This window comes from Muscardinus avellanarius (genome assembly GCF_963383645.1).
Source record: "Muscardinus avellanarius genome assembly, chromosome: 10".
NCBI classification, from domain to species: domain Eukaryota; kingdom Metazoa; phylum Chordata; class Mammalia; order Rodentia; family Gliridae; genus Muscardinus; species Muscardinus avellanarius.
In genome coordinates this window covers 29,508,925-29,519,827 of record NC_137796.1, presented here as the reverse complement: position 1 = coordinate 29,519,827, position 10,903 = coordinate 29,508,925, and the positions used below count along the sequence as shown (strand labels likewise).

General features: G+C 49.6%; 1 protein-coding gene across 2 annotated transcripts in view; it reads left to right on the top strand.

Annotated features, from left to right (window-relative positions):
* Nucleotides 1–1,265: 1,265 nt before the first annotated feature.
* GNAO1 (G protein subunit alpha o1) overlaps nt 1,266–10,903 on the top strand; it is a gene marked incomplete at both ends in the record, with an annotated part of 170,309 nt that continues 160,671 nt past the window's right edge. For both annotated transcript variants that reach the window (XM_080702725.1, XM_080702724.1), the window contains 2 exons: nt 1,266–1,383; nt 1,600–1,642. In XM_080702725.1, coding sequence (XP_080558851.1) covers nt 1,266–1,383; nt 1,600–1,642 — 161 coding nt within the window. The remainder of the gene's footprint in view (nt 1,384–1,599; nt 1,643–10,903) is intronic.

The following is a 10,903-nucleotide window of genomic DNA, read 5'->3' as shown; positions in this document are numbered from 1 at the left end:
CCTCGCGTCGGCTGAGGTAAACCGGCCTGCGCCGCTACGGCCTCAGCAGCTGGAGAGGGGACAAGATGCCGAGCGGGGCGCCGAGGGGCCGAGGCCGCGCGGGCGCGAGCTGGGGGCCCAGGAGACGGCGGCGGCCAGCCGTCCCCGCGCTCCCATTGACAAGAAGGCCGGCGCGGGCGGGGCGGGGCGGGGAGGCGCGCGCCCGACCCCAGGCCCCGCCCCCGCCAGGCGCGCTCGCGCCCGCCGCCGCCGAGGGCGCGGGGGAGTGCGGCGCGCGCGCGTGCGCGTCCTCGCCGGCTGACGCGGCCCCGGCGCGCGCCTCCCTCCCCCGCCCGCGCTGTCCCGGGGGGCGCGCGCGGCCCTGCTGACGTCAGCGGGCGGCTCGCGGAGCCCGTGCGCACTCTCGCGCCGCGCTCGCCCCCTCCCCCGCCCGGGCCCGGCGTGCGCGCGCGTCCGCTCGCTCGCTCTCCCTTCATTTTTTCCCCTCCCTCCCTGCCTCTCTCTCTCTCTCTCTCTCTCTCTCCCTCTCCCTCTCCCTCGGGCTCCCCGCTGGCCGCGGCTCCCTCGCGCTCTCCCTCTCCCTCCGGTAGGCTCCGCCGAGCGATGCGATCTCGGGGAGACAGCGACGCCGCCTCCCGCTAGAGACCTGCCCCCCGGCCCGGCCCCCTGCCCAGCCCTGCGCAGCGCGCGGGGGTCGGCGAAGGCGCCGCGGACGCACCGACGGCCGAGAACCGGCGATGCACATGCACTAGCAGCACCCCCTCACTCACTCCCTCCACACCCCGCGCCGCCGCCGCCGCCGCCTCCGCCTCCGCCGCCTCCGCCTCCGCCTCCGCCTCCTCCGGCAGCCGCGGCAGAAGGACCCACCCTGCCCCCCACCCCACCCTCCGCCGGCTCCGGCTGCGGATCCAGCCTCTTATTTTATTTATTTTGGGTTGTGCACAAGCCTCAGTGCCTGCAGCCCGCGCCTCCTCGGCCCGCGGGCGCCTCCTCCCTCGCCTCCGGAGCCCCAGACCCCAGCCACCCTCGCCTCGGCACCCCAGACCCGCGCCAGCCGCCGCGAGGCTCCGCTGCTGGGATCTTGTTAGCGGCTATCTTTTTGGGGGGTTCTGGTCTTTCGACATTTTTGTTCCCAGCCAAGGAGAGGATATCGTGATTTTACCCCCTCTGAGCCCAGGCTCTGCTCTCTGGGGGGGTGGGGGGCGCGCCGATCCGGGGAGCCGTGCCAGCCGAGTCGTGCGGGCTGTGGCAGGGAAGGGGCCACCATGGGATGTACTCTGAGCGCAGAAGAGAGAGCCGCCCTCGAGCGGAGCAAGGCGATTGAGAAAAACCTCAAAGAGGATGGCATCAGCGCCGCCAAAGACGTGAAATTACTCCTGCTGGGTAAGGACCGAGGCTGCCACCCATCCCCCGGCCCTGGCCACACGCACCCCTGCCACCAGCTCCCCCACCCCTCTTGCGCCCTGGGAGGCTAGGTCCCCGAGTTGGCACCACCGTGGCCCAGGATCTCCCACCCCCCTGCATGCCTTAACCCCCCCCCCCTCCAGATTCCCATAAGCTGAAACTCACCAGTTGTCCCCCCTGTCTGTGTCCCAACAGGGGCTGGAGAATCAGGAAAAAGCACCATTGTGAAGCAGATGAAGTAAGTCCCTGTGGCACTGGGATTTATACTTTTATTAATGATAATTTTAAAATCGTTTTTATTATCTTGCTCACTCCACATTGCTCTCCAGGCCTGGTTTTTAGATCGTGCACACACACACACACACACACACACACACACACACACACACCTGGTTTTGGCTCCCCTCCCCCACTCCTTACGTGGGTTCTGGGTCCTCTACCCCAACTCCCGGGGTGGGTGTTATTTGGGGGAGGAAAGGGGAGCGCCTGTAGTTGTATGAATGACAGTGTCCGCCATATTGATCAGAACATCACACTATTGGCATGATTATGATCGTTACTCTTGCTTGTGGAGTATTTCGTGTTTCCCTGCCTCCATTTCTGTCTCTTCCTCTCTCTCTCTCCTCTTCCCTCCCGCCCTTCCCTCGCAGATCCATAATCCCGCTTCCCCTACTCTTCTCCCTGGGCAGTGATTTTGAACTTGGCTAAAACATGATGGGGACCCAGCCCTAGACTGGGGTGGAGGATCAAGTGTTTGCTGTTCATGGTTTTGGTGCTGAATTGGAGACGATGGTTCCCCTCTCCACCCCCCACCCCAAAGGAGGGAGAGGGTTAGGGGAGGGGGCGTGTGCTAGAGAAAGGGTGGATTTCCAAGCGGATGTGACAGGCACAGCTGGATCCGAGGCAGAGGTGGAAGGGGGACTCTGTGAGGCCGAAAGCCCTGCCCCTAGCTGCCCCAGGTCCCTCTCCTCCCCCACTCTGGCAGCCTTTGCTTTGCTCTGTGGCCTTTATCAGTGTATTTATTTACACTTGTGCATAGGCCATGTTCCATGTAATCTACCCACAATGCGGATTTCAGGCCCCACTTGCCGCCGCCCCCTTCTGCCTTCGATATCAGTTTCCCCTCCTAATTAACTGGGGGTGGATTTGAGTGATGGTTGAAAATTAAAGCAAAATGGGATATTCCTTCCCCATCACACTTTCTCAATAAGGAGCCTCGCCCCTCCTTCCCACTCGCAGGCTCGCTTCTTGCCCCATCCACGCGGCAGTTCCTGGTGAGCCCACAGGCAGCTTTGCTTGGGGAGGGGTGGCCAGCAGGGAAGGGGTGCGAACCCTCTGGCCCTGCTGGCCCTGCTGCTTCTGTTGGTCTGTCAGTTCTGGACGGAGGAGTTCGTTAAGACCGTTTAGCGAGAATTCCACGTCGCTTTGCTGTGACACCTTCGTGCACACACAGCTCTTAATTAGAGGTTGCTGTGCAGTAAACAAAAATGATTATTTTTCAACTTGACAGAATAGCCGAAGTAATTGCATCCCACAGGAAAACAATGGAAAATAAAAACCCCTTTCTTGGGGAGGTGGGTGGGAGACGAAGCGTGCGTGTGGTTTCGGAACCGAGAAGCAAAAAATCTTGCATGTGTAACAGGCATGACAAGCGGGTTCCAGGCGGCGCCATGATGGTAGGGAGTAGCGACTCGGAGACAGTTTACCCCATCGGCTTGACATGTTCTTATTTTTGTTGGAGAGCTCCCTGAGGCCTTCTTTGCAGAGCCCCCCCCCCCCCCAGGCTCGCCGCACCCTTCTGAGCCTGGGTAATTTGGCCTGGGGCTTCTTCAGAGCTTGTGCAACCCAAATGGATGGAGAGGCGGGGCCTGGGGAATTGCTCTTTGCAACGAGGTGCATGTTGCATCTGCCTGGAGCCTTTGCAGGTCGGAAACGCAACCCGCACCACCCCTTTCTCCCTAAGGGAGGGGAGGACGGCCTTTCAAAACTTCAGAAGTCTGTAATCTGCAGTGGCAGGCTGGGGGCCGGGTAAAAGCCCCAGCTACCCCAGCCACCGAGCTGGGTGAGGTTTCAGGCGTTGTGAGTGGTGGACAGCGCCCAGCCGAGGCCGGAAAAGTCGATGGGGTTCTTTCTGCTCGGCGGTGCTCGGCTCCGCTCGGCGCGGCCTGGGCGCGGGGCTCGGAGGGACTCGGTAGTATTCGGAGTTGAGTCGGGGCCCATCGTACAGGTCCGAACCGCTTCGGAGGGGGCCGAAGGTATTCGGAAACCCTCGGCGCGGGGAGCGAGGGAAAAAAGAGGTGGGAAGGTCGAAGCAGAACGGCTATAGTCTGAAAATTAACTTCACATATGCCAAAGCAACTCATTACCTGCTTTTCCCGAACATGCCCCATAAATTAGGTTGATTTAATAAGAAGTTTAAAAATATATACCGAGTCCCCCAAAGGGTACCTTGCCTTTTTTTATTCAAAGAGAGCTGAGCTCTCTGAGGATATAGGTGTGCCACTTTAGAATGAAAACTCCTAATTATGTACCGGGGCAGGGAATTTAAAATGAAGGCTGTATATAGGCTTTTTTGAGAAAGTCCTATGTGTCTCTAATTTGGTTACAGTGAAGAGGAGAGAAAATGAGGTGTTTGATGTTTGAGATGATTAAATTAGAAATCAGGGCATTTCTCCCCCCCCCCCCAGGACACTTCCCCCTTTTCTCACCCCCACAGAACACCTTTGCGGAGAAAAAGAAATGTTAGACAAAACTGAGATATTGTAGTTAAAACTTTTTTTTTTAAAGCACATTACACCAACTCTCTTTAGGAAATAGGCTAGGTTTGCTCAAATGGTCAGTCTGAAAGGTGTGTGGCCCATGTAAATTTTGCCACAAGGGACCCTAGCATCCTAAAGCATTTATGAATGGCAGATTTTCTTCTGAACCCTTCAGCTTGGCTTGAAATAAATCAGATCAGGGCCTTGTGCCAAGCTGGATGCAGGACTTGTTTTATTAACCACAAAATGTGGGATTGGTGTCACTGTATCCTAGTGACAAATTCTTTTGAGTCCTCATTTGCAGAAATGGTTTTGGAGATCACCACTTGACTGAGAGTCATTTTGAGTCAGGAGGATTGTCTTTCTGGGTGGGGCCAGGTTGGAAATTAAAGGTGGCATTTTCAGAAAGCGCTTTCCTGTGGGATATGCTTGGTGACCAACCTATCAGGCCATATGTATAAGTTAATTAGGATGCAGTGTTATTTCACCTGGGCAGATGAAATGAAATGGTTAGAGAGTCCTCTGTGGGTGACGTCCTGTGAGAACCCAGTGATTTCCTAATGAGAACTGAGGTTTAGTATCATAGTCCATTGGGTTAGAGGAAAAATATTGATATTTAAAAGTACCTGGCCCCTATATTCTCATCCATTGTTATTGTATGCTGATTAGAAGGAATTGGCTTCCCAGTATGTCCATAGTAACTGAAGTTAAACCATAAAGGACTGGCTGGCAGATGCTGCATAGAACAAAGTGTCAATACTCTCATCAGCCTAGGAACATTGCAGAGAGATTGACCTTTGAAATTTTTCTGCTTGATACATGTCTTACCAGGAAACTTGCATCTGCTTAAGAGATACCACTGATGAGGTGGTCATTTTTAGAAGCCCGGTTCTCTATACTTTTTAAATTAAAAATTTATTGAACATAGCTTTCTGGAATTTTTCCCCCCTTTGTGTATGTGATTGTGAATCAGTGTTTTGGAGCTCTGTGTCAGACAGTCCAAAACATTTTAGTGCTAAGAAATAAACATTGATAATTGAGACAGCACAAATATAGTTTATACATACTGGCAGTAATCAGTGACTCCCCCCATAGCATTTTAAATAATTTTTGCTTGTGACAGGGGTTTGTGCCCTCACTAGTAATACAGCTTCATCATATTTTAATGACTGAGATGCTGAGTTACTCAGGTAAATGAAAATTTTTTTGAAGGAAGTGCCAATTTTATTGAAATTACAAATCCTTGCAAAGAAATCTCTTAAAGGATAATATTTTATGAAGGATAGAATCAATAGAGTATCACTCTAAGTGACTTTCCAGTTCTGAACAAATAGTGACAACTGTTTGGACCATAAACCTGATAAAAATGTCAAATGAACTGTGTAGTTGTTCTGGCCACCACAGTTGACCCTCACTTCGAGGTGCTGAGTTAGCTGGGATGCTGAGTTCAGGCTGTCTCTGGAGCATTGAACAGATTTTTTTTTTTATGAAGACAGGGAATTTGAAGTTGGCAGTGTGCTGCGTTCAAAGGCAGTGGTGTGCTAGCTGGTAGGCTTCACTTAAATGAACACAGCAAAATGGAGCACTTTAGATGCCCATCTATTTCCAATGTACCTGCCCAATGCTATTTTAAAACTTAGGATTTGCCAGGTGAGACTTCCTTGCTTATACAAACATCCTAGCCTTATAAGTGGGATATGATTACAAAGGTAGACCCCACCCTGTGAGAGAAAGCAGTTTCAAAAGGCCACCTGCTGCCAAAAAGCTGGTGGTTTTTACTCCCAGCTACCCTAACTTTGTAATTAAATGTCTTCTGTTTGGTTTGGGCTCAGGACAAGCCTGTATTCACTCAGCCCACCACTGTTCAGCACCTACTACACAGGAAGCATTAGTGGCGTAAATGGCAACTTGCAGCCATTACTCTGAAAGTGCAGCCATCTAAAAGGATGTTTCCCACACATGCCCCAAAGGGTCCCATGTTGAGGTAGCAACTCACTGGGAGCTCCTCTTCTGGATTTGTGGCCTTGTTATTTCTGCAGTCATCTTGTTGGCTACTTTGCCTCTCTCCCTTCCTTCTGCCTTCATGTTTATTTAAATGGATGCACCTTGCTCTTGAGAGACAGTGTGAGCATGAACAGAACATCAGATCAAGTAGCAGATGAGTTCTCCTTTGCTGATGGACGGTGCTCTCTCCCTCCTTACTGTTCACTGAGCTGTAAATACCAGCAGACCTTCCTGCCAGAAGAGTAGCAAACAGTCCACCTGATCTCCTCAGGAGTCAGCTGTGGAATTCTGGCACCTCAGTTGCCTATTGGATTCTGAAATGGAACTTGTCTGCTTGTGGATAGAGTTCTTTCCAATTAGATTAAATGGATGAAGTTGCATGCAGATTGACATGGCTGAATAGGATTCCCGAATTTCTCTTCTGTGTATGGAAACCTGGATAAGATTTACAATGCCTATCATTAGAGTCTTGTTTCTTTAGCACATGGAACTCCCCGATTATGCCTTTTAGGATGCCACATCTATTAAAAATAGGACAAGACCACTCATGTTTGTTATTTTTTATTGCCACTCCCAGTCTCTGTTAACACTGGAGATTTTATGTGAGTAGGATAAGGTCCTATTTTTCTGACCTATACTAAGCCCAGTTGGATACAGAGATTCAATGCCTTGTCTCCTAGGCACATTCATTCCCATTTCTAAGGAGGTCACACAGAACCTTATTACAAGAGCCCATCTTGGTCTAAAAGACAACCAACAAGCTGATAGAGAGGATGATTCCAGATGAAAGCTCTTTGGAAAGGGTTATCTCCAAAACTGACACTGAAAAACTTTAAATTGGGGGTAAAAAATGTATTTATATGCATGTATGCACATATTGTGTATATTTAAAAACAGCATGTGCTGTGAGAAGAGCATTTTACATCACATTTATTGATTGCATCATAAAAAGCTCAAAAATGCTCAAATCAACTCCATTCTAGGAATTTGTTCAAATTTGTATCCCAATCTTATTTTATTCTATCTCTCTCACTCATAAATAGTACTGGCAGGAAGGAAACTGTCCAACAAATCAGTGATTAGTGTGGGGTGGAGGAGGAAAGAGTGGTGGCTTGCTAACTGGTTCAGAGTCATAGGTAGCTTCTGGTTTAGAGAAGCAGTTTAGCATGATTCTCAAAAAATGAGAAGTGGTTCAATGATGGGTTCTGTGACCAGGCTGCCTGGCTTCAAATCTTGCCTCCTAATTAGAAGTGTGACCTTAGGCAATTTACTTAACTTTTGGTGTCTGTGAAGTAGGCTCGGTAGTAGAAATAACTAACCCAATAGGACTGTTTTGGCCTGGAATTAACATATGAAATGCGTTTATAACTGTGTCTAGAACATGGAACCTTTATACAGATGCTTACTTTAGTTTTATTCCTTCGATTGATTAGTGTGTGTTTGCTCCCATGTGGAGCTCTCTCATCAAGTATGTGGGACTCAGCTACCTTGGGAGCCAGAAGGGGGGGCACCATGGTTCATGCTCGTGGATTCTTTCTCTTGCTTGCTCTGCAGCACCAGTTACATAATGAACTGTTGTCATAACTGATGTGACATTTATGATGGTATAGCTACCTCAATCCAGGAGGCTGGGGTGATATTAAAAAGAGTAAGAAAGAGCACTGAACCAGGGGTCCAGATCAGCAACTCTGCCTCTGCCCATCTGAAGGTGCAGTTTTCTGAGAGAGTTGGACCAGGGGTACCCCAGGGGTACCCAAGTTCCTTTCCTGTTCTAAAATGTTTTGTGAAAGTGAGAATTGAGGCTCTAAATATAAAAGCTTCAATTATGGTTCCATCCTAAAGGGGTGTGGGGTACCCTTGAAAGTGTTTTTAAGACTCAGATAATTGCAGAATAGAAACCTTAACCACAAAGTTTTGTCAGCCAGGAAAGTCATAATTCTTAGGGGCATTTTGAGAAAACCAATTCTAACCAATGATTTTTTTAATGAAAATATGGTTTTCAAATGAAAGAAGAGGATCTGAAAGTGTCCTGTTAGTAAGAAACAGGATGTTACTGGGAGAAAAGAGACAGTGACATATATGATAGAGAAGTGGTTTTTCTGTGGTTTCTAGGATGCTCAGAAATGGGGATAGCCTGGTGTCTATCAGGGATGGCTGCACGAAAAGGAGCTTTCCTGGGTTCATTCAGGTGCCTACATTTCAGGGAACTGGGTGATTTGCAGACTAATAGAGAAGATTGAGAGGACTGTGCAGATCAGTTAGCCCCACTGTGCCTCAGCCCGTTCATCTCTTGAGTATGGGCTTTTGCCATAGCATTTCTTAATCCTCTCCTGCATTTCCAGTTCTAAGATACAGTAAATGCCAAGAGAAACCTAGAAGCCTTAGATGCAATGGGGAATAGTGGGAGTATTTACCACCCACAGCTTTTATCAGCTGAGCCGTCTTTAGTTCTAATTTTCTTTACAGAGAAGAGGGAAAACATTGTGCTTTTCATAGAACCAAAAAAATTAAAGTAAAATAAAATCCTACAAGGCTAATAGTCAATGCCCTGACTTTGTCCCTCCAGCTCCCTTGATCTGTCAACCACTTAAGAAGCAACTAGAATGGAATATAAGAATAAGAGTACATGGCCAAAGACTTACTCTGAATTCTCAGGTATGTCTTAGATAATAGATAGGTTTTTTTTGCAGAAAATGGTTACTTACAGGAAAAGCTTCCCCATGCTTTAAGTTTGGCCATAGATTGTCTGTTGCCTCACCAACACTAATACACCTTGTAATTTAATTAGATATTTTGTGTGTCTGTATCCCTTGATAGTCTGGGTGCTCCTCTACCAGGGCTCCATAAAGCAAGGATGGCGGCTTATTTTTGGACACCAGAGTATTCCCTAGCAACCATCTGGACAGCTTCTAAAGTCATTTTCCATTTCTTCCTCAGAAGTGTGGGCCATTCCTCCGAGGCCGGAATCGGAGCCTGCCGAGGGGCCAGTAGCCAGCATCAGAGCCTGCCGTGAGGCAAGGCTGGTGCTGGGGCCTCTGAGGCTGGGATCAGAGCCTGCCGAGGGGTTAGGCTGGTGCCGAGGCCAGCGAGGCCGGGATTGGAGCCTGCCATGAGGCAAGGCCGATGCTGGGGCCTCCGAGGCTGGGATTGGGGCCTGCCGAGGGGTTAGGCTGGTGCTGGGGCCAGCGAGGCCGGGATCTGAGCCTGCCGTGAGGCAAGGCCGGAGCTGGGGCCTCTGAGGCCTGGATCGGAGCCTGCTGAGGGGTTAGGCCAGTGCTGGGGCAAGCGGCCGAAATCGGAGCCTGCCATGAGGCAAGGCCGCTACTGAGGCCTCCAAGGCCGGGATCGGAGCCCGTCTTTAGGCCGGCGCTGGGGCCAGCGAGGCCGGGATCGGAGCCAGCTGAGGGGTTAGGCCGGTGTCGGGGCCAGCGAGACCAGAATTGAGGCCTCCCATGAGGCAAGGCCGCTGCTTTAGCCAGCGAAGTCTGGATCAGTTACCGGGTAGCCACTCCACTACTGGGGCCGTGAAGAGTGGGATCGGTACTTGCAACGCAGCATGCACAGAGAAATATTGCAGAAAATAAAAACCAGATGCTTCCTCTAATCAGCAATAACTAGGAGGAAAGGGGCAACAGGAAGAGGTTGAGCTATAGAAAGGGCCCTATAGTGAAGCAACTAAGGTGACCAATCAGAGGGTATGAAATAGGGAGGATGGAGCCTCTTTAAAATGCAGGAGGTACATAAACAAATGTATCAAAGTTAATCACCAAACAAGCATGGGATGGAGGGAGGGGGAGGGAATGGGATAGGGAGTGGATGAAGGCTAATTGGATGATGTGTGCTTGTATATCCTCTCAAGTCTTGTATTCCAATGTGATATATGATTACAATGCACCAATAAAAATACATTAAAATTAAAAAAAGAAAGAAGTGTGGGCCATTTTTATGTTGTAACACAGAGAAGCTGCCTCTGAAGTCTCTGGCTTTAGTGGAAGAAGATGGCTTAGAGAAGACTAGGGAAACTAGGAAATCAATCTATCTCTGTATCCAAATATGTTTATGAGTGCCTGCTTTGAGGGCTGTCTCCTAACAAGTGGTAGTTGGCCAGGTGGAAAACAGGAATGTCAGGCAGAGGATCAACATGTGCAAAGGCACTAAGAAACATCACCACAAAGAACACGCTGGGAATGTAAAATAATTTAGTTTGACTAGAGAAAAATATGTGAAGGAATGTTAAGAAAGGGGATGGAAGATGAGACAGAAACCAGCTCACAAAGGGCCTCGTTTATTATGCTAAGGTCTTTGGATTTTATTCCAAGGATAATGAGATGCCACCAGAGGGTTTTAAGGAAATGAGTGGCAGGATCAGTTTGCTCTTTAGAAAGATGAGCTAAGTAGACTGGAAGGAGTCAGGTCAGGAGGTCAGAGACTAGATGGAAAGTTACTTCTATGATCCAAGTGGAGAAAGATTAGGAACTAAAAGCAGTAGCAGCATAGGTAGGAAAAGGATACAGACTCGGGATATTTGGATAATGTAATAATTGAACTTATTTAATGATCAGTTCTCTATTTAGAGAGTATAGACAAGAATGAGTTTAGTATTCTGGGTTTGGGCCACTGGTGAGCTGGTTGTACCATTCCTTGAGGTGGAAAAATGCAGGAGGAAGAGGAAAGACTTGGAGAGAAATGTGATGACTTCATTAGTCATGATGATGATTCTTGTGGGCCCTCCAACT